Source organism: Macrobrachium nipponense, chromosome 1 (genome assembly GCF_015104395.2).
Source record: "Macrobrachium nipponense isolate FS-2020 chromosome 1, ASM1510439v2, whole genome shotgun sequence".
Lineage (NCBI taxonomy): Eukaryota > Metazoa > Arthropoda > Malacostraca > Decapoda > Palaemonidae > Macrobrachium > Macrobrachium nipponense.
In genome coordinates this window covers 149,001,597-149,024,919 of record NC_087200.1, presented here as the reverse complement: position 1 = coordinate 149,024,919, position 23,323 = coordinate 149,001,597, and the positions used below count along the sequence as shown (strand labels likewise).

The 23,323-nt window shown below is 36.3% G+C and overlaps 1 protein-coding gene across 1 annotated transcript in view; it reads right to left on the bottom strand.

The window, feature by feature from the left end:
* Positions 1-864: 864 nt before the first annotated feature.
* The window catches only part of LOC135219750 (G-protein coupled receptor moody-like), a 105,712-nt gene continuing 83,253 nt past the window's right edge, over positions 865-23,323 (bottom strand). The window contains exons 4-9 of the mRNA XM_064256786.1: positions 15,772-15,892; positions 15,046-15,201; positions 12,862-12,944; positions 10,461-10,580; positions 9,621-9,771; positions 865-3,246 (exon numbers count right to left, since the gene is read on the bottom strand). Of these exons, the coding sequence (XP_064112856.1) occupies positions 3,034-3,246; positions 9,621-9,771; positions 10,461-10,580; positions 12,862-12,944; positions 15,046-15,201; positions 15,772-15,892 (844 nt within the window). The 3' untranslated portion in view covers positions 865-3,033. The remainder of the gene's footprint in view (positions 3,247-9,620; positions 9,772-10,460; positions 10,581-12,861; positions 12,945-15,045; positions 15,202-15,771; positions 15,893-23,323) is intronic.

Genomic DNA, 23,323 nt, shown 5'->3' with positions numbered 1-23,323 from the left:
GTAATTGGATTTACATTATTCCTTATGGGAATTAATGTTTTGGATTTCGTACGTTTCAGACTTCGTTGGACGTTCTGGACGGATTACATACAAAAACCAAGGTTCCACTGTATCTTAGGCCTTTCTTACGGGACATGGTCTTCCCAGTTGAGGATCTGTGCTTTGGCCGCTTTAAAAACACAGGTCATCTTTGGAGTCCTTGCCCCTCTTGTATTTGACTTGGTTTATTCTTGGCACAAATATCAGTCCTCTCCTGTATGACTGGCTTTTTCAATCCCTGTCAGTGGAAGTACTCAAAGGTTTTTTTGAACTCAAGTGCACCTGGGGCTTCACATCAACTTTTGGTAGGGGATCTGTCCAGTGCCGCAATATTGATTTCCACCATAAGTCAGTTTTTCTCTGTTAACAGTGCTTTATCAGCACTCATGGCGTCGTAACTTGAAGTTGCATTAAGTTACAGCTCCGATAACTTGATGCCTATTCTTGGTGTTAGCACAGTCAACTGCGCTGTAAAATGCCATTAACGGGGCTGAAAAAGTGCTATAAGATCTGATTGCTGTAAATCGTGGTGGCGTAAGTCGAGGACGCACTACTTTTTCCCATGGAAACTTGTTTTCCATGATACTAGGAGACACTTCACAAATATAGAGAGGACTACAAATACATATTGGAGTTACATTTGATGATATTATTTTTTATTGAATTTTTGCTGCTGACAAAACATTTTCCAGCACTATATCATCAATTCATAGATAATAAATAAAACTGACAATTTTAATAAGGTTCATTCTTACAGCTCCTTTCAAATTACAAATAAAAACTTTTATCATCTAAAAATATATTTTACAAGATGCTGAGGTAAAACCAGTGAGCATTTACCTTTGTGAGAACGCAAAAGATTACTTAACAATAATAAACCTACAATTTTGCAGATTTCAGATATGTAACTGCCCTTATATAATCCCCAGAGACATCATAGAGAAAATGCATATGCCAAGTCTTTGGCACAGTTAATTTGTAATTATCCAAAACTATAATCTTACATCAAAGACAAAAGACTGTTGTCCCTTCACCACTTTGTCCTTTTGATATTTCAGGCCTGAAAGTATTGCATTGTTTTTATATTTGGGACAGCAAATCTTTGTCTAACATAAGTCAGTCACATTTTGTTCCTTTTGCAACAATATTTAAAGGCCAAATTTTATATTGGGTTCACTTATAGAATACAAACTTCTTGTATCTTGACGAACATGTATTTATATTATTAAAAAAATGGAAAGGAATTTGACACTGTACAGCGCATAGTTTGCAATGAATGTTTCATTTAGCTCTCCAGGAGAACCAAATCTAGAGCACAGTTTTATTAAGAGTGAATGATCATATATTCTTTTTTTACTTTGAAAGGCTGTACCCTCTACAGTACATTTAATCATAAAGGAAGTTTAAGAAAATTTATGAAGAAAACTAGATAAAATATGTACTGTTTGATTAATGTAACACAAATAATACAATATTTACTTTTGAAACTCGTAAAATATGTTCTAACAATGAAAACCCCTTTGTTTTGCATATACATAACTCTTAATAAATGGAAATTTTAGTAAATTATTTTTCTTGACTATTTATACACGAAAACTTATAGAACTTTGGCAATGAAGCTGAGTACAGTACCTTTTGATATCTCAGTTATTACATTGATCATAAAATCATCAGTGAAGCAAAGTACCCATGCCACAACAGCAAAAATTATTCTTGAAACACATACACAACCTTATACTGACCAATAATGAAAATTTTGTCCATTCTAGTACATTATTTTATGTAGTATGCAAGATATAAAGGACATGCATGCAAATCAAAATAATTTGCTAATACAGTTTGTATGATTTGAATTATTTCTTCATAGTAAAGAAAATATTTTTTTATTTTTTATTTGAGGTCTTGAATTAAAATACTAAACAAAACTCAGTCCTAGAGTAAGGGGAGATACTTATGATGAGGGTATGAATCATATTTTCTTGCGAAAAAATAATGACCATGACTATTCCCAACAGAAGACCAGCAAAAGAAGAACAAATATGAAAGACTTGAGATTGAGGGAGTGAACGCAATCAAATTAAGAACAGGTTACAGGTCTGAGAGAATTATCTTAAGCCTGCATTACGCTGGAACTATGGAAGTCATAGGTTACGGGATTAATATTTCTTTGAATGGCACTTACTTTGTAAAACTCTTTTAAATGACGACACAACCCTATGAGTCAAGATTTTTTCACTCAGGTGTTCAGCTAGACTACTTGATAATAATTTTTATGTTGCTATTTACATATAAAGTACCAGGACATGTAATCAATAATTATCGATACATCCAAAAGTGGATACCAGTTGTTAGTCCCCCTTACATCTAAGACATACAGGTAACCAAATAAAAGTTGAAGTCTGTGGACAGGAGAATTCATGCAATCAGATTAATCATTGTAACCTATACATGCAATTAAGAGCTTAAAAAGGGGAATCACTTTTTGAGAGAGACTTGTAAGAATGGTACACTTTCTGAATGTCAGAACACCATTGAAATTCATATATTTGTAATTCCTCATTTACAGCACCCTTAATTCATTTCATAACCTCATTTTCTCTTTGTGGTTAAGGATTAATCACAGAACATGTACTCTATACACTATTGTAAAAGTGAGCATCACAGCAGCACCTATTTGAAGGCACTAGAATAATCAAAGAGCCGAGTCTTTAACATAGTCATTAGTATCTGCTTGTTACAGGATCTTGCACTGGTTTCTTTTTGTAGACATGCACAATATCTTTCATTTGAGACTGTCCCAACTCTTATTAACTATTGCAAATAGACTTTGGAAATTCTCCAATTACCACCCAAGAATGCACACAATTGTGTCCTGACACATTCAAAATACATATACTCCACTTTACAGAGAACCAGGAATGAACTTTGTAGGTGGAGTGATTGCTGAAGATTCCCATGAGCAGAATATCACCAGGCTCTAATCATTCAAGTTCATTAAAGGGTTGTGTCCACAACTTCTGGTGATGTTTCTAACGTTGGTTTCTTACTTGTGACCCCCACTAATGGGACTGGGGGAACTCTGATACTAGATTTTGATTCTTTCCTTGTGGCAAATCTCACATTACTGCTGGGAGTGGCAGCTCTAGTCTGGCGTTGACTATCACAGCTTGTGCGTTCCTCTCGCCATTTAAATTTTCGGAAAGTCACCTGCAAAGCAAGATTGGAGAAAAATAAAAATATTTCCATCTAAAAATTTTTTTTTTCTTTTCTAATAGCTACCATTTTTATGGAATTTTTCAAGATAAGTTTAATTAGTTTATATCACTACTGTGGTAATTCCAGTGATAAGGGTACTGTATTACTCTTTGCACAATTACCTTATAAAAAGTCTACAAAAAAAAAAAAAAAAAAAAAAAAAAAAAAAAAACGGCACATTACCACTGTTTGTAGGTTTTAAGATCAGCCTACACTAATAAACTGTAGTTACAGTAAATAAACAGTTTGATTACCATCATGCATACTATTGCAACTACAACATGCACAAGCAAAAAGAGACTGGAGAGACTTAGCCCAATTAGTAGTATAAGAATAATGTGATTTATTATTTAGTCAAGGTCAGACATTACAGTGCTTTCCAGCTCTGAAGTAAGAAATGAACATTGAACCACTAACAGTGTGGTGAGTTAGTATGTTAATACAGTGCCAAGATAGGAAGTTACAAAATACTATTCCTAAAGTGGATTCCTGTTTCAAAATGAACAAGTTTATATATAGCACATCATCTTGAAGGATAAGCTTTATGATGGCATTCCACTAGTTACTGCTTGTAATTTGGTGCTTAAAAATGTTTTTCATGACCTATACGTATATGAAAAATAATTGATGTGCAGTTACACTGCATACTGAAGACAAAATACATACATCAGCTTCCTTCTAAGACATTGTTACTGGAACTTATTAACAGTAGAGAAATAACATTACACGCAATTCCAGATGCAGTTTTGTTATTAAATTTTGGAATAAGATTAATTTACTTCAGTTGCTTACGGTATTTTATGTATTGCCTCTCTAGTAGGGAAACATGCAGTACTTTGAAGTTCTTGTATCACGTCAAAATGTCTCACAACAAAATGCTGCACATCAGTATGTTGTCACTGGTAAAATGTCGCCACAGTCAAAATGTCGTTAGCCAAACTTCATCAGTGTTTGTATTGTGAACCACTCCTGTAATTTGTGAGAGTTCATTCCAAGAATATTTGTAGACCAAACTGTGATGATGTTAGGCCCAAGGATAGCTATCCCACCAAAGAAGCTGATCTCCAGCATCTGTCACTTGATACCAATCTGGTATCTGCAGCCCTTCTTGCAAATTAGGATTTAGCAGAGCTTCGTGCATACTCTGCCTCACTTGCTGTACCATTCATTTTAGACATGACACTGATTGTATCTGTCCTTGCACAACAGTGGAGACACTGATTGCATCTTTCCTTGCACAACATTGGATAATTGAACAATAGATGCTGCAACTACTTGGTGAGTGCTAGTTTCAGCAGCTGCTTCTGCATGCTCTTTCATTTCAGCTACCACTTTTTTCAATTTGGCTTTTGCCAGAACAGGCCTGTGGTCATGACCTGGCTCTTTCACAAAAGCATCATTTCTCGTGTGAAAACGAGCTGAGCACCTCACAATGTCATATTCCATGCATTTCCAAACGGTTTTCCCAGCTTGATCAGTTTTTTCTTTTCAAAAAAGGAAACCATGATAATTCAACAGATGGTCTTCTTTCTGGTTTTTCACAAATTGAGAAATTTTTTGAAACAGACTGACTAAACTGTAGACTAAATAAGTGCTAAGGCACCTCATTTGTACTATATACTATATAGAAGACTAAAATGACCTATTATTTCTTGCCAATTGTTTCCCTGTTTGCTTGGCCATTATGACATTATTCATCATCAGTGAAAACATATTGATGCAACATTTTGATGGTGATAACATATTGACCTGCAGCATTTTGCCATGTAACTTTTTGACGGGCGACGTTTTTGTCTGCAACATTTTGATGCCCAACATTTTGACATGACATCAAGTTCTGATTAGTAATACCACAATCATTTCTAATTATTAAAGCAACATTTCAAAGTATGGGTGGGGATGGGGGTTTGCAGTCACTGCCAAAAAAGTCAAGAGATTCTCATTGTAGGTGATACTATGAACTTGTCATTTTTAATTTCCATCCATTTACTGCAGTTTCTACCAGTTTATCTTCCCATAATTTTCAACTCTGTTTTAAGACCAGATCATTTTGCTGCATCTAGGTATGGCCAACTGGTCTCATTACAGTGTGCACCATACGGTACCATATTAACTTGTATAACAATAAGCTAATGGTCACATACTAAGTTTGATGTCTTGTACCATAGCCACAACACTTCTAAAAACAGCAGCTCTAAAAAGAGAATAGCTGCTGTCTGCTTTAGCATTAAAACCCCCTTTTGTTTTATAGCTTAACTATTCTGGAAAACAAATAAATGAGATTTAGGAGTGGAATTATAGATTATAGATATTGCACTATGAAGAAGCTGCCTGTCAGAAAGGTAAAGACATAAAACTTTCAAATTTTACCTTTCTTCAACATAATTGCAACACCAGACCATTTTTTATATCTTCCAAGCAGCATAAGTCTTCTACTGTTTATAGATAAAAGTGACAGTAACAACAACATTAAATGATTAAGTCACATGCTACAAAGTTCTTGGTAATAAAAATTTTGAAAAGTTAATGAACTGAAAAAATTCAAATACTAGTAGTATACATTTCAGTGACTGCGAGTCATCGTTTTTCTCAAATATCTTTCCAAACTAATTATTTGATTGAAATGGTACTTTGACAGTGTACAAGACACCCCGCCCTAATTTTTGGTAATGTATTGCATTGTCAAATGGTGTTAGTTAAGGCGTATACTCTTGCCTTTTGAAGGCAAAGTCGTATGAGTCAGCAGGAGTCATTTACAGATTCGAACATCCGGTATCCCCATCCATTCCCTCTCCCTCCCTCCCTCCCTTCCTCCCTTCCAATCTTTCTTTCACTTTCTTTATTGCCGTATTTCTCATCTCTCCCCCAATAATACTTTTTCCCTGATATTTTTAAATACCAGCAGATAATTGGAGAATTCTAGTGAAAAGGATAGCGAGGTTTGATGTAATGACCACAGTAATTGTTAATTTTTCCTATTATATTTGTTTATAGTCTCCTCCTTGTGTTGGATAATACCGTATTGATAAGGGGTTGTCTGTTGGCTGGAGCAATCACACTATAAGTATTCACTGCATCATTGATGGAGATGGATTTTTCATTGCTGTCATGGCTGCCATGTTACTTTGTGTGCATCGTTGCAGAAATGCATTTGCAATACAACTCCTAACCATATACAAAATGGAGAAACCTGACAATAGAATAAGGATCAATCTCAATAGATAAGTTAATGTTTATAACACACACCTAAAAAAGCACATGCATATTGGTCAATCAATCAATCAATCAATGTACGTATCTATCTCTCTATTGTATTATGTATTAATTTGTCTATATTCACATATACTTTATATATGAAATATACTCTATTTATATATACTTCAAATGAAACAAAATATCACTTGGGAAAGCGTTTAGATGAAACAACATATGTATTCATTTTCATTTTTATATACTCATTCAAAATCATTCAAATTACAAGGAACAATTATATTCAGATTATATAGTTCCTTTGATAAACATATATCATAAGCATTTTTGGTCTGTTGCCGTCAAAGAATAAAAAACGAGTGACTCCTCAATCATTACAGTTTGCATATTCTGCAAAATAGAGATACTAACCTGTGAAAGACATAAGAAAATTAATTTCTTAACTGATTATGAATGAGGCAAAAACTGGATACCTTCTTTATAACAAAAGCCCTGTATGTTACATGCCTGAAAATAGGTTAATAGGTAACACTTGGGCATTCTTCATAAACGACTGTCCCAATTGTATGAAATACAAGTAAAATTCCTTTGGAACGTCTCTCAAAAATAAGAATGAATGTGAATATAATGAGTCGCTTTACATTAATGATTAGTAATATAATTCAAGATGCATGAAACTCGACTCATTCACTAAACCTTGTACGGTAAAAGAATTGCATCTTTATTACTGACGTATGATTAGTAGAAACGAAATTCTACTGTGATATGAACAGACACACACATACATACAATGATATTATTACGTATGTACTATAGTGATAGTAGTTCCCCAAATTATACCCATTTTCTTTGTTTTTCCCTTACCCCAATTCACCTGCTGACACAATAAGAAGAAAAAGCTCAGCCTATTTGGCGATTTGGGAGAAGTGAGCAGACCTTGTCTCTCATGGCCTTGGTGAACAGAGTGACAGTCATATGCTCTTTAGCCTACTCCCATTTATATAATTTAAGAAAATACAGTAATAATAATTAAATGAACACAGAAATTTACAAAAACCAACATTCCAATATTACTTTATATTATATAATAGGCAGGAAACTGGAGCACGAGACGGAGGGCCAGGAAGATGGGTTGAGGAAGCAATGAGGGAAGGGTGAGGGGGTGAGGTAGGGAGGAACGGGATGGGGATAAAGAACATTTGAAAGCATAGGCTGGCAATGCTTGACAACTCAATGTAAGTCAAGAGTAAACGCCTTAACTAACACTATTTTGCTATGCACTATACTACCAAAGATTAGGGCGACATGTCTTGTACACAGTGTCAAAGTACCATTTCAATCAAATAATTAGTTGAAAGATATCTTAGAAAAACAATGATTCACGGTCCCTCAAATGCATAGCAGTCTAAGCTACATATATATCATTAACAGAAAAGAGTGAGGTGCAATTGTTTATGTGACCACAAAATGGCATGTAAGCTGACCCCAAAAGTTCCACATCTCACCACTGTTAAAGAAAACTCATGATTTAGATGGTTTGAATTGTTACTTCGCCTGTAATGGTATTGCTGCTGATGCTGTTCCCTGACTACCACTACTGGTACTTGATAACAATAATGATGACTTCATGTGATTCCTGTGTTAACTACAACAATCATTCTCAATTTCTCAAGTGGTATTTTTCGCTCACCTACCTAAGGTAGAGTATGCTAATGAAATTCATTCTTGTTTTCTGTAATCCGTTCACAAAAATAACTTATAGATATATTTCATTTGTACTTTATAGGAAAGTATGTAGTACACATGAATTGTATGATGTAACCTTGTTTCTCAAAATATTCAAGAAAATGCATGAAGAATAATCTTGAATAACAGGGTGAGTAGCAAATGCCACAAAAAATGAAACCATTAACAGGAAGAAAGTTTGAATGCAGCACTATCCACATATTGCCAATTAAAGTTTGAATACAGTACTATCCACATAGTAGTATCGCTACAATGAACCTCTCCTTTATCAAAAGAATGGCTAGAAGAATAGAAGACTATGATCTCAGCATGCACAACTATTAGGGTTTACAATTGTCATTTTTTCCCTTATTAAGTTGGAAAGTTGTGATAATCATAGTTAAATAAGAATGATAAGGTAAAGAAATTCATATTGAAGTCCAGATAAGAAATTCCACAAAAATTAGCACTATTCTCCACATAAAAGAGACAATTTATAGTAGTACACACTGAAAACAGCATGCGGTTATAAGAGAGGTGACATGCTTTCTTTAAATAACCAACAAGAAAATCTCACACACAAGTTGAAGCTAAAAGCCCTTGATGAGTCATTGGATTCTGTGCTGAGGAGATAGAGTTGGTGGAATGCGTGGATACTCTTGTGGAATGTATTTACTCGTTGATTTGTACAAGTGGCTGCCCCAGGACAACCTGGAACCACGCACGCAGACATTTGCGCGAAGAGTGTCACTGGTAATCTCTGTACCAGTTGCAATGGTTACAGAGGACAAAGCGTAAGGTATTTAAATCAATGACATATTTAGCAAAAATTGCACTTTTGTTTCTTTAGGATAAAATTAAATGTCTATGGGTGGTGCAATTCTCAATTTGATTGTTATTAACTTACCAAACTCATTGGAATTTGGAATAGAAAAAAATTAAGCGATGAAGTTGCGTTGATTATTGACAACTAAAATGATGGCTAATGCATTGTGTGGAAATATTTCGTAACGCTCATGATAAGGCAGGCATAATATCATACTGCTACCCCGTTTTGACTACAAAATGCAGGCTGAAATGTATATCAAGGAAAATCTCATGGTACATTAACTCACAAATCACTATACGTATATCCTGCAAAATTAAGCAATGTAAAACAAACCCTTATACCACTGCATTATAAATTGTAAGGAAGTAACATGTATGACATTTTGCAAATTCAAACAGGAAAAAACTAAAATGAAAACAACCATACACTCTTAAGCAAATTTCAGTTGAGACCGAATACTGAAGTGGATGAGTTAACTACAAGAGTGTATTTTTACTCAGTTAGTTTTAGATTGACATTATATTTCCCTACAGCCAATGCCATAATTTATCACCATCCTTACCTCTTTAAAGTTGGGCCACCAACGAGAGATGTAGTTCACATAGGCATCACGATATTGGTGGTTCATGAAGACGTATATGAATACGTTAATGCAATACTGAGCCCAGTACAAAGGGTGCAACAGCAGCAGGAGTGTTGGATTATGAAACTGCAAGAGAGAGAAAGTAATAAAAAAACCTTAAAATTTCTCATGAAAAAAGTCAGTCACCAGGCATATACAGGGTTCATGATCAAAATTGTTGCTCATTCACACGTTATTCAGAAACTAAGTGACTGTGACTTTAGATAGGTATAGCATGTCATCAGATAGAATAAACTGATTATGTCCAGAAACACCAAGAGTGTTTACCATTATACTATTCAGGTCTTCACAGAAAATCAAGTGATTGTCAAATTAAGCTTCTCTGCTGTCAGTCCACTTCCTGTGGTTACAGTGATACAAACTACTTATCAAATGCATGAAAACTAGTTTCCTACTTCTTTGCTTTAATCAACAGACAACAATAATTCAATATGTCTTGAAACTGCTAATAAACACTACAGACTAGAAAAACTTGTGATTAATAGAGGGAATATAGAAAGTGTGCTCTTGACATTTCCTTAGTTATAAATAAGGTAGGTGTAGTATCTAAGAGGGAAAGATTTCAGCAGTGTTGCAAGTGACAATAACATTTTGTTGTTTTATAGCCTATGCTTTACTGCACTGGACTGTAGCCTACATGGGCATAATTCACTAATGAAGCATATGCACAGAACAAAATTACATAAATTTACTTAATAATGCAAATGTTTATTTAAATGCTTTTAATGATAAAAGATAGCACGTTACTTACTTTAGTTGTCGAAGTAGTGAGCTATGGAAACAGGGGTACAGCATATAATGAATGCAAGAAAGATAACGCCAATAGTTCTAGCAATACGAATATCACGCTTCCTCAGCCCATCAGCTGGACGGGGTGGTCTGAAAGTCATGAACATTTACAAATGCAGCTAATTTTGGATGAAATTATTGTATGCAACAAGATGTAAATACATTAAAAATAATAAAATTATTTATGAACATTTAAGTGGTAATTTTTGCTCTGTCTCCTTTAAGTAAATATGAATAGTATTCAAATACAAAAATGTGTCCTGCAGGCCAGACCTCCCAGCAAACATTAGAATGACAAAATTAATAAAAGAACCAGTCTGCAGGGCACCCAAGAAAGACTTAAAGCTGTAGTATCAATTGACTGATGATCTGTACATTAAACCCAGCCAGAATGTGCCTTCAAAACTCGTAAGATTGACCTAAGTTCATTCTTCACTTCATGACTATTTTAAGAGTAATGGTACCTGGTCTTACCAGCTAAAGTTTCAAGTTTTGTAAGAGAGGCCCTGCTTAATCTCCCTCCCTTGACAAGGATGGAAATACAAAGTAGGGCAAGAGGAGCTCCTAATCTAAGGGGAACTCCATGGAAGGTATTCCTTTAATAAAAAATTATGTAGGGATATATGTAATCCGACTAAAAGGCATTTAGGAGTTATAACACTAATTTGGGTAAATAAAATGGGAGGGAGCAGTTGGCATAGAATCCACAAAGAAATATCCATACTAAAGAACCAAAATGGTTCCCAGCTCACTCTTAATGCGACATATTAAGTTGGGGAAAACAAAGTTCCCTCCTGCGAAGAATACAAGGCTGTTTACTGCTCTTGCTGACACACCTAGTACAGTAGTTCAATTAAATTTTCATGCTCTTATACAAGGCTAGTTAATCTATAATGTTCTTAGTTGTAGCTAGTGCTAGTAAGATGACAAAAACCATTTAAAAAATAAAAGAGAAACTTTATAATCATTGAGGGCTAGTGCTAAATCAGTAAACTACATCATTCAAATCATTTCATTGGCAAGTCACATTTACAGTCTGCTGCACGTACACAAGATTTTCTGCAAGCTTATGCTATTGAATGTTGTAATGCTTTTATTGTTTTATGTCTCTGTATTTGCAGGACTCACTTTTCTTGCCAGGCACTGAAAAGGCTTGCATAAATGTGAGATGGACTTTGTCAGAGTATTTGTAGGTTAACTTTTTTTTTTTTTTCATCATCAAAGTTCACTTGGCAAGGCTTGTCATGGTTAACATGGAGATAGCCTCTTTCTGATCCCATAAAGGCGAATAAGACATTCGAAATCTGGAAGGTCAGTTTCAAGGATGGTGCCTATGAAAAGCTCAGTTTGTATTCACAACAAACATCATAGCCAAAGCAATTAATGGACAAGTTTATAGTGTTGCTGACAACCTCCAGTCCTTGAGGAATGGTATAGTTTTATCTCTCCTACCGAAAAGAGACTTGGGAAAATAACAACTTAGCATCAGGAGGTATCTCTAACAAGACTGGCTTCAGTGTCCATTAAAGGCAGTTTGATAACAGGACGTGGTTTCTGCACCACTCAAAATCATGTTCATCAGAGTAACCAAATAAACTTCCTGAAGATGATGGCAGTACTCAACCTGACAATAAAGTTGGGCTTTTGCTAAGGAGATGGGCTAGGGCTATAGCCCTTAAAAGAATAAATGTTTCCTGTGCTCTATACACATTATATGAGTATGGAAAACCCACAGCTGAAGAAGAAGAAGAAGAAGCAATAGACATTTCCTCCTTTTGCCATGTACTCATTTCCATTTCTGTACATGTGTGATTTGCAACAAATTCGCCACCTTCATAAGTAAGGAAAGTTTTCCACTTGCTTTCCTGTTCTCAGACTTCTAGAGATGCATGTTAACACCGTACGTGAAACACATAGAATATCATCGAAAGGTTCCTCCAGTTTTAAGGACTGGCATGGACTATTGCTTGTGCTGTTTTGACACGCATAAGCAAGATTTTTTTGTTATTAAACAGGAAGTAGGGTCTCGGTTGCATCTGTTATCACCAAGAGACTGGCAGCATCAAAGGAAAACAAATCACATTACTTTTTTTGCAAATACAAAATTAACAGAGTGATGAAGAAAACTGTACTGAATTAATGAAAAAATGCGCTTCATTCACAATAAAAAAAACTATACGTACCATAAAGTCTTGAATAAAAGGAAAGTATACTATTTGATCTTCCAAATATTAAACCATACATTTGTTAGTGAAACTGACTTAACAATATTTTTTTTAATGAAATACATAGTGAGTTACCCCTTATGATTCTTATGAGAATGAATATTTTAATCAACCTCAAGAATGATGGTGCAATTTAGGTAACTTACCTGACTTCAGTTGAACTATTAATGGAACCCTTGAGTAATGATTGGGACCTTGTCCTATCTACTTTAGCTGAACTCTGTCTTGCCTGTGGAAAAATGAAAAATCACTTGAAAATTATGTCTCTAATTCCTAGTGGAGTACACTATGTGCTTGGAAACAGGAATATTTACTGTGAAATCTTTCACATCTAAAATATAGCATTTAAGAAAATTGTATAGAGCTGTTCTTGGATCCATCACAGGAATCCCCATTCTTTCATAAAGTTCCAGCCATTTTGCTGAAGTCTTCATCATAATCTGCATATAGCGTAAGTGAGAACTGTATTTAAATCAAAACATGAGTGATATTAAGTATTAGCTAGAACACCAAAGAATACTACAGTTCAAAACCTATTTCATAGTACGTATTCATTATTAGAAACTCAAAAGATAGACTATTTTGTATTATAAAAATCCTTACAATATGTATACTACTGTATTTCCTGAAAAGCTGGAGGCTAAAACTGCACAATTATAGAGTATACTGCAGACATATAAAGACCAAGAAATGTTTTCCATCCATCAATGAATATTACATTAAATGAAAAATTTTAGCCAATTTTTGAACTTTTTCACAGTCACCAGATGATTAAAGATGACTTTAGAATGACTAGAATTTGTTACTTTAAGTTTGATCAGTATCGGTACACATTTAGCAAAAATACGGCATCATAAAAAATCAATTTACAGGTATACAGCTTTCCGTTTGTACCCAACTCATTTCAAATGTTGTTCAGGCAAGTGTCATATTCATGTATATTTAGGTTAACTCTGTCAAACAGGTTGTACTTAATACTCAATAAAAGACACCGTGTGTGTGTATATGATTTATGGACACACTGATTCAAATTGTAAAACATCCCATAACTACATTACTTTATCGATCCTTACAGTATTAAGTCCATTACATATACGAAAGAATACTGTCAGTCAAAATGTGCTGCATATATAAATATGCTTACAAAACTGTTATACAATGCTAAACAAAATAAGTGGTAGTCATGTAATAACCTAAAATCATTAAGTGACTTTCCCAGTGTAACTACATACCAAATACTTGATGAACATCCCTACACTAAACACAAGCAGAGTCAGTTTTAAGGCTGACAAGTTATTCTTGCCGGTCATTTTCCCATAAAAGAGCTCAATTATCTGTATTTGAATTAAAACATTTTTATGCTAATCCATTAACCTTTAAGACTGTAAAAATGTCTTTAGAGTTTAACCTTTAAATGACTGTACCTTTAAAGAGTTTGAGTAGATGAGAAAAATCCAGGAGGTTATTGTTTTAAGTTCATTATAGGAGGAAAAATACCAACATTTCCCATTTTTGGGCTGTCCCCAAAATGTGGAAGTTGTACACTTATTGGGTGCTTATGAAACATAATATAAAAATAAGATCTGGTATTTAGCTTAAAATTCATGTAAACAGCTTATTAAAATTAATTAAAATGGAAAATAAGTAAGATTGAGGTTGGTAATTTTAGTGAAAAATCACGAAAAACAAATGACATTAACGGATATGATAAATGTAAAAACGTGCATTATTATGCATACTCTTGTACGAAATATGAGACACTAAATATGTTTGCAATGTCAAAAACAAAGATGTTTTGTATAGAGAACTTCCAAACTATCTGGAAGTTGTGTTTCCAAAATGATAATGTTTGACACGAAAAACAACTTCTCAGACCAAGAAAAATGTGTCCACTGTGCAACTCAGACCTTGGGCTAGATGCCAATCAACCTTGAGAGTGCCGATTTCACTGAAGGGAGGAGGAATCCTGTAAGAAATCAGTGCATAGCACAGTCCGCAGGCCAGATGCCTCAGTTGATTGTCATTTTCCCATGCCAACCTTGAGAGTGATAAGTGCGAGTGAGGGAGGAGCACTAGGTATTGTGAATAGGGAGTTAGTATGAAAACTTAATTTGTGAAAACCCTTTGTTCAATACAGACCTTTTAATCATAAATAGTACTAGCATGAATTGCAGTGAAGGATGGGGGACCAATAAGTGACGGGGGGGACGTATGGAGAGAAGCGATCATAAGCTTAGAAGTCTCGAATGGACGTAAAGCTGTATGTTATTACAGGGCTCGTGATGAACAACTACCACTTCTGATTTACTTCTGATGTGTTGACAGCTTACCTTATAAAAGATGTAGGAATACGAAGCGATGATAATAGCGCATGGGAGGAGAAATCCTAGAGCTAAGAACAGTTTCCTTGGACCATTCCAACGTTTCTTGAGAGTCTCCGAAGTCACTTCTTTCGTCTTAATGTTATAGGTGAATTCTCCATATATCTGTAGGATATGAATTCGGGTACAAAATTTCCCATATATTTTATAACACAGTGGTCGATAAGATGATCTGAATAATGGAGCTGACTATATAATCATTTGTGTATTTATGACGGAAATCCCTGTAAAGTGTGTAACTTAAGAAACAAACCCAAGTCTTCCCTACTCATTACCACGCTCACTGTGGTCTTTCATCTGTTCTTACTCAAAGTAAATATAATTAAATTTTTTATTCCTTTCTTCCCTTCCTTGTGTGCTTACAAACAAAATACAACATAGTTGGCTAGAAAATTATATCTACCTTTAGCAACCTGGAAAGCTTTAAATGTACTGTATCGAATATGGTTCCGATGAATTTTATTAATAAAGGACAACCCAAACCTAAGAATTAAAAGTTATAAAAAATCTTGAAGGAATGATTGACCAAACAACTATTGTCAGTATGGAAGACTTTCTAGGCATTTAAACCTTGCTTCACAAATAAAACACTGAACACTTACCATTTCCAAATACCTCTGGAGGAATAATATAAGATGCTTATAAAATACTGAATAAGTATTAAACATAACTTACCTTCAGCAATGGGATGAGCATCAGTGCAGCTGATACAACCCAAATCATGACGATGGTTACTATGGTTTTTGGTGTTGTGAAGATCTTTGGGTATTGTCTTGGAAAGGCAATGAGGAGACATCTTGAGGGGAGAAACAGATACATGGAAGGAATTAAATTTACACTTCTCTATTTCGTTTAGCCATCAATTGCACGCATGGCAAGGAGGAGTCATTATTAATGGACAGTACTACTGGTCTCTTGAAAGGAGGACGAGCAATCACTTTTTTCAAAAATTTTGTGGATCTAGATTCTAATCCAGGTGACAATCAATTATATTATCAATCTTAATCAAACAGATGACAGCTAAATAAACACTTGATCTGTACCTCTCAATGTTAATACGATTAAGAAAGTGCTACAGAATATGTACAGAAATCCTAGAGCCAATTAGTTTCAGGAACATGAAAATTTGAAACCCCGAAGATTGTCACTACGACGGATTCACTAAAATAAATGGAACGAATACCTTTCTGAGGTTCTTTGCAGCAGCCTTCGATCCTTAGCTGCAACCATCTTCGTTCCTTTTACTGTACCTCCTTTCATATTCTCTGTCTTTCAAACCTTTTACCGTCAATTTCCGCCTCGCCACTGAATGGCCATATAGGTCCCAGTGCCTGGTCTATGGCCTAAATTTTATATTCAATTCAATTCCTAGTCATTTTATGATCACAATTGGTATGGGTAGGAGAAGCCCAGTAGTGTTATGACTGTATATTTTATTATTATCTAACATGCACCTAAGTCAACTAAAGAAATGGAAAACGTTTTTAATGTTAAATTTCCCCAAGATAGAAATTCAGCTGATCATATAATTCTAATAGTTAAAACACGTTAACTGTTTTAATTTGACCCTTTTTTGCCATAGTAATATTTGAAAAGCAAATCAAGAACAGATTAAGTCTTACAAAAATAAGCCTCAAACAGCTAAGGGCAGCTGCTACAGTCTTACTTTAAACCAAATAAAGAAACCATGCAACCATAGTCGCCCACACCCATTTAATTTATAGAACCAATTTTGTGAGAGCACTTGTGAGAACAAGTGGACTGAACCCCCTTAGACAGAAGTAAACTGGTCTTCTCGAAACCTTGATAAACAATCATTTTTCAGTATCTGACTCTGAAAGATGCACAAATCTCGGACTCGGAAAGTGTATAGAACTGCTCGTTTTCAATCCAGACCACCATAAGTTAATTCAGATGAGAAAAAATAGCAAGCCCTCCTATTAAGGAGCAACAAACCATTGTGTTTGTATGCATGTTAGTTGTGTGTAAATGTAGTTATAATTTAGTTACCCTTCAATAAGTTTCTTGAAGCTATTTCTTAATAATTAGTATGTTTCTTTTTGTTAAGAATTCTGTAAGTATTTTTTTCTAAAAGACAGCTTTTAAAATAAATGAGAAACGTGATTACGAAAAAAAAGCAGTTAAAAAAATCGATTCTAGAGCAAAAACAGCGAGCAAAAGTTCAACAGTTAAGGGGAAAATGTGACAGATTTAATCAATTAATATTCATGTTATTAAGTGAAAAGTTCTTATGTCAGATAACGGAGCTTTACAGTAAAGTTTGTACCCTCTCGGTGTGGGACCACCTAGACGTGGTGAGGGGCTCTTGAACTCCAGGAATTAGTTCCCGGGATTGAGCCCGAGAGAGAAATCAATCACTCGATTTACAATGCCATACACTTCAGTCAGACTGTCTCCCCTGTGGTTTACGACTCCAGAGGAAGAATATCGGTTCAGTTTCAAAATGGCGATAAAGCAAGCTATCAGAATTAAAGGGGTATTAAGATCCCCTCCTTTCAGTTATGCGATGCTGAAGTGACTGGAGTACTGACAGGGTTATCGATAACTGCTGGCTTCTTATCTCTGGTGACAACTACAGTTACTTGTTTTGGGAGGTGACCATTCAAGCAATGGCACAAAGCTCAAAGATACTCTAAATCGGTTTCTGACGTCGGCGGGTAGCGCCGTCAGGGAACCTCATGGGGTACACTGGAGGCTTTACTGAAGGGTCTTTGCAGCGTCTCTTCGGCCTCTAGCTGCGACCCCTTTCGTTCCTTTTACTGGTATCTCCATTCATATTTTCTTTTTTCCACCTTGATATCCACCCTCTCCTAACATTTGTTTCATAGTATAACTACGAGGTTTCCTCCTGTTACACCTTTCTACTTTCATTTAGAGCTGAATGACATCATTGGTCCCAGGGTTTGGCCTTTGGCTTAAATTTTATATTTTTCTTCTTCTCTTCGAAGAAACTCGAGCACATTGCCCTTTACTTTGCATATCTGCATTATTTTCACATTGATAATTTTTATGTATGTATAATATAAATAATAATAATGATAAATGCAAGAAGGCTCGAGTGTTTGGAAGGCATTCAGTAGGATGGAGACAGTTGAGATTAAAGTCATTTATGTGTAAATACAGTATAATGTCAGTGTAACCATTTGACCCTGCCTCCGTCAAGGAAGTTAAGCGTATTTGCAGATTCGCCTAACTTGCAGTAAATTTATCCCCGTGGCATAGTATAGTCTTTCCAGTAAGAGAGACACCTTACTTGAGGTATGCTGTGATGAAATGTATCTGATTTTAATCCTTCAATCGTGGCAGTATATTTACAGTGTTCTAATACTAAAAGTTTCATTATTCTTAAACACACCTTGAAGGCCTAATGCTTCAAATGTGTGGCCATTACTGCATAATAGACGGGCCAAGGGTACCGGTGATGTATCAAAAGATTGCATTATTCTGATTGTTTCCTTTTTCTTCGTCATTCGCTTCATTTTTCAAATTGCCATTGCTGTCATTCCTTTTCCTTCAGAAGAGTACTTTGTTGTGCATGTTCTGCTGGCTTCGCTATGGTGACAATTAAATTTTTTTTTATTTTTTTATCATTTTTATGGCTTCTGTTATCTACAGATTGTTCAAGATTTTAAGCTAGATCCAAGGAAAGAAATAGCCTTTTATCCAAGTTTAATGCATCTATATCATACAAGTAACTCCTTCCACTTGGAAAGAACCCATTCTCTCCATTCTCCCTTTTTCTCTTGAAAAAGCTATCTCTTCTCCCATTGGTGCTTGGAATTACCCCCTGCAGAGCAACCACTTCAAAAGGCCTGGAAAGCAGCAGCCCAGTCTCAGAAGAACACCAGACCTAAGCCAGGTCAAAGCCTGGCTCTCTACCAGACGCCACTGACACCCCCCCATCATCCTGGGCCTGGCTTTCCCATGCTTTGGGAAGCCCAAGTATATTTTAAAACTCCATAGTGACGAGACATCAAGGAGGAAAGTTCCAGCCTCATCCATAAAGTACTGTAAGGGAAATTCCATTTCAACCAGGGAATTGTTTTACATTTGTCCATATTTCATTAACTTTTTCCAAGACGACTTTGTGCAGTCTTAAACCCCCCCCCCCCCCCCCTACCGCCATCTGGGCTCAATTCTGTAATTACTCCCTTGTTATGATACTAGTAACTTTCCCCTTGTGAATTTAGGTTATTGCCACGAAATAGTTTCTGCTGTGTAGATTTCCCAGTCATTTCATTCCCCCATGAGTGGCCTTTTGATTGAAAGAAGGTAGCGAGTAACGTTTGCCCTCGTGTGCTCCCCTCTCTTATGCCTATGTCCTCTATTTGCAGACAAACGCTGTGCCTGGCTGTGGTAGGAATTGGAAATCCTTTGAAGCTTGCAATCTTGATCCGTTGCGCGAATTTCTAACGTCGTGGCTGAACTGCTCCCGCCATGTGCTCGGGCGGATTGAAAACGGTCCCCCGCCCCTTGTGTTCCTGGACCTCTGTAAATTTATGAAAATATAGTGCTTTTGAAACTAGAGTCCAGCTTTTATGCAAATTCCTCCCTCCTCAGTAAAATTGGCCTTATGTCTGAGAAGTTTAGTTTTTCAGCTTTTTTTTTTCCTTGTTCAAACCCCTCGTCCTCTTGTCAAGGCCTAAATTTTCAATGTAATTGTATTTTCTGGGAGGAGACGAGGTGGAATTTTGAATAAGATATATACCCATATTATAATTATTTTTATCAATATTTTTTGAAGTTTGATGTACCTTTTTCATTACTTTTTATTGTTATATTAGGACTAGGTGGAGATGTTGAGTGAAAACCTAAACCAATGTGATCGAGGCAGTGCCAGTGCTATGAGATATACAGTGATGTTTGTGGGCTACAAGAAAATATTAGATTTTGTGGTTCCCTTCAGAGAGAATATTTTATTATTGTTTACAGAAGGCTTGTTTTGTCAAAATATGAGGAGGCACTCATCTGAATTCCTCATTCCAGAATTCATGAAACCAGTATATGTTAAACATGAGATTACAAGGGTGGAATAGACAGCTTTGTGTATTAAGAATGATTAAGCTGCTTCTCAAGAGATATGTTACAGAAGATGTAGGTGCAACAAGATTTAAGCTTGAAAAGTTTGTCGTATACCATCTGTTGCAATGCTAACTGACGATACCGTTTTGACTTCTCATCATCAAACCTCTTTGGACAGGTCTCGAGTGAGCCAGAAACAGTGGGTCTCGAGAAGGAAGCAGTGAAAAAGGAAAGAAGACAAACAACCCCCGGGAGGAGGAGGAGGAGCCTCCTCCTCCTCCTCCTCCTCCTCCTCCTCCTCCTCCTCCTCCAATCCTCCTCCTACTCCTCCTCACTGCTGCCCAATTCAACCATCAGCTCTCCTAATTACAGATAGAGAACAAATTGCCAATAATTTTTATATTCCTTTTTATAACTTTCCCATGCTAGGCTCGCTAAATTTTGTATGTACGTATTAGAAGTCTGGAACATATTAGGTCCATTATCCAAGTTATGGTGGCGTGTATATACACACGTTTTACATACACGCACATATGTATAATTATATATGATACAGGCAGATAATGAAACTAGGCATTTCGCGAACTGCCTGAAAGCCTGAAATTTCAGACAGAGAGCGAGATGCACTTTATCTCATAGGGGTTATAATGAATCCATGGCAGCCGTGCATCTGGTGCCCAGCCCTGTCCCTTATGACGTTTCTGATTGGCTGTTGATCAGCCAACCACAGGGCTGGAAAGCTGCAAACAAGTCAGTGTCTCTCGAAACGTCGTAGAATGAGCATCCACGGTCGCACCTTACCTGACAGACGTCTTTCAAAAGTTATAACTTCCATTACAACTTAATTTTACCTGAAGAAAAGTAGTGTTTCCCAATTTTATCACTAAACGTCGTCAAGCCAATGATTTAAGGATTGTAATGGTAAGTGAATGATGTGCTTCAGTAAACTTAATGCTAAAATATGTTTAGTGAAATACACATGAACTTTTAGAAATAAAATATATTCCCTTGCATAACATAGCAGAGCATTCATCATTTATCATCTTGTGTTTCATACAGGATCGTAGCTTAATTGCCATGGATGACACTGCTACCAAAAAACGGAAGGTAGAGTGTGGCAGGCCTATATTTATCAGGTAATTTGTGAATATTTTACAGTAAAAAATACCACGAATAGGCGAATTCTCCGTGAATAGTGGATATATACGGTCCATAGAAAAATCTGCGGATCTTTGAGTCCGCAAATTGTGGGTAGGGCTATCAATGTCAAAATAAGAAGCAAAAGAATTAAGAAGAGAGGATGATAGTGACGATAATGACGTCTTATTTTTCTAGTCCCCCCATAAGACTAGTACTAACGAGGGATCGTGATCACGATGATGGCGTCATCGACTGGTTACGTGACCAGGACGGAAATACACGAAGATGAGAAAGAGAGAGATTAATATTCTTAATCTTTTGCTCGTTATTTTGACATTGATAGCCCTACCTACAATTTATTGGCGGCATTGTCATCCATGGCATTTAAGCTACGATCCTGTACGAAACATATTTTATTTTTAAAAGTTCATGTATATTTCACTATACATATTTTTAGTATATTAAGTTTGCTGAAGCACATCATTCATTTATCATTATAATCCTTAAATCATTGGCTTGACGATGTATAGTGATGAAATTGCGAAACATTACTTTTCGTCAGGTAAAATTATGTTGTAATGAAAGTTATAACATTTGAAAGACGTCTGTCAGGAAAGGTGCAAGCGGGGATGCTCACTTTATGACGTTTCGAGAGACACTGACGAGTTTGCAACTTTCCAGCCCTGTGGTTGGCTGATCAACAGCTTGTCAGGACTGTCGTAAGCTACAGGGCGGGGCACAAGATGCACTTCTGCTGTGAATTCATTATAGCACTAAACACGGCGAAATACATTTGACCCCCCGGAGGCCAGTACTATCAGTGAAACAGTGTAGGTGAGATACTGTTTCGCTGTGTTCAGGACTATTTAGTCCTTGAGGGGATAAAATGTCCCCAATTGTATTTTGCTCAATGCCTGAATTTTCAGGCAGTTCGCAAAATGCTGGCTTTCGCCCCCCCCCCCCCCATCCCCCCCCCCCCCCCCATATATATATATATATATATATATATATATATATATATATATATATATATATATATATATATATATATATACACTCATATGTGTATGTGTACACACACACACACATATATATATATATATATATATATATATATACATGAGGTCCATTCAAAAAGTATCCGACCTTGGTCCATAAAGAAAAAAAATTGCACATTTGAAATTTTTTTATTCAATCACCTTGAAAGTACTCCCCTTGGGAGTGCACACACTTTTCCCACCGGTGCTGCCACTGCTGGTAATATCTCTGGAATGTTGACATTGGGATGCTGTAAAGCTCTGCTGTCGTTTTTCTCTTAATTTCCTCTCTCGACTCAAAACGCTTCCCTTTCAGGATTGTTTTCAGTTTAGGGAACAACCAGAAGTCACAAGGTGCCATGTCTGGAGAGTAGGGAGGATGCCGAACAAGTGGAGTGTTGTGTTTGGCCAGATAAGCTTTGTTCAAGAGGGCAGAATGAGCAGGTGCATTGTCATGGGCAGTTGCCAGTTTCGCGCCGCCCACATTTCTGGTAGTTTTCGTCGTACAGCATCTCGCATGGCCAAATCTTCCTTTAAAATTGTATGAACTGATCCTGTGCTTATTCCTACTTCTTAGGAATTTCGTTGATGGTTATACGACGGTCGTCCTCGACTATTTCGACGAACATTTTCAACGAAATTCTTCGTTTTCTGCTAGTGGATGGCCTGCCTGACCGTGGCTTGCTCTCAACTGAGGTTTGTCCTTGCTTGAAGCGATTATACCACTCCTTTATCTGTGTTATTCCCATGGCTTCATCGCCAAAGGCTTGCTGAATCTTCTGGATAGTTTGCACTTGTGTATCACCAAGCTTGTAGCAGAACTTAATGCAGTAGCGCTGCTCGATGCGCTCCGACATGTGTAAGGACGATAATCCGACGAGCTTGTGCTGGACGTCTGCACTCTAGCCCTCACAGGCGGGTACCGCCACACACTAGAGCTTTTAAAATTTACAGGCATGCGCAGTAAGAGTGCTGTCAACTCCCACAAAACTAATCTGCTGATTGGT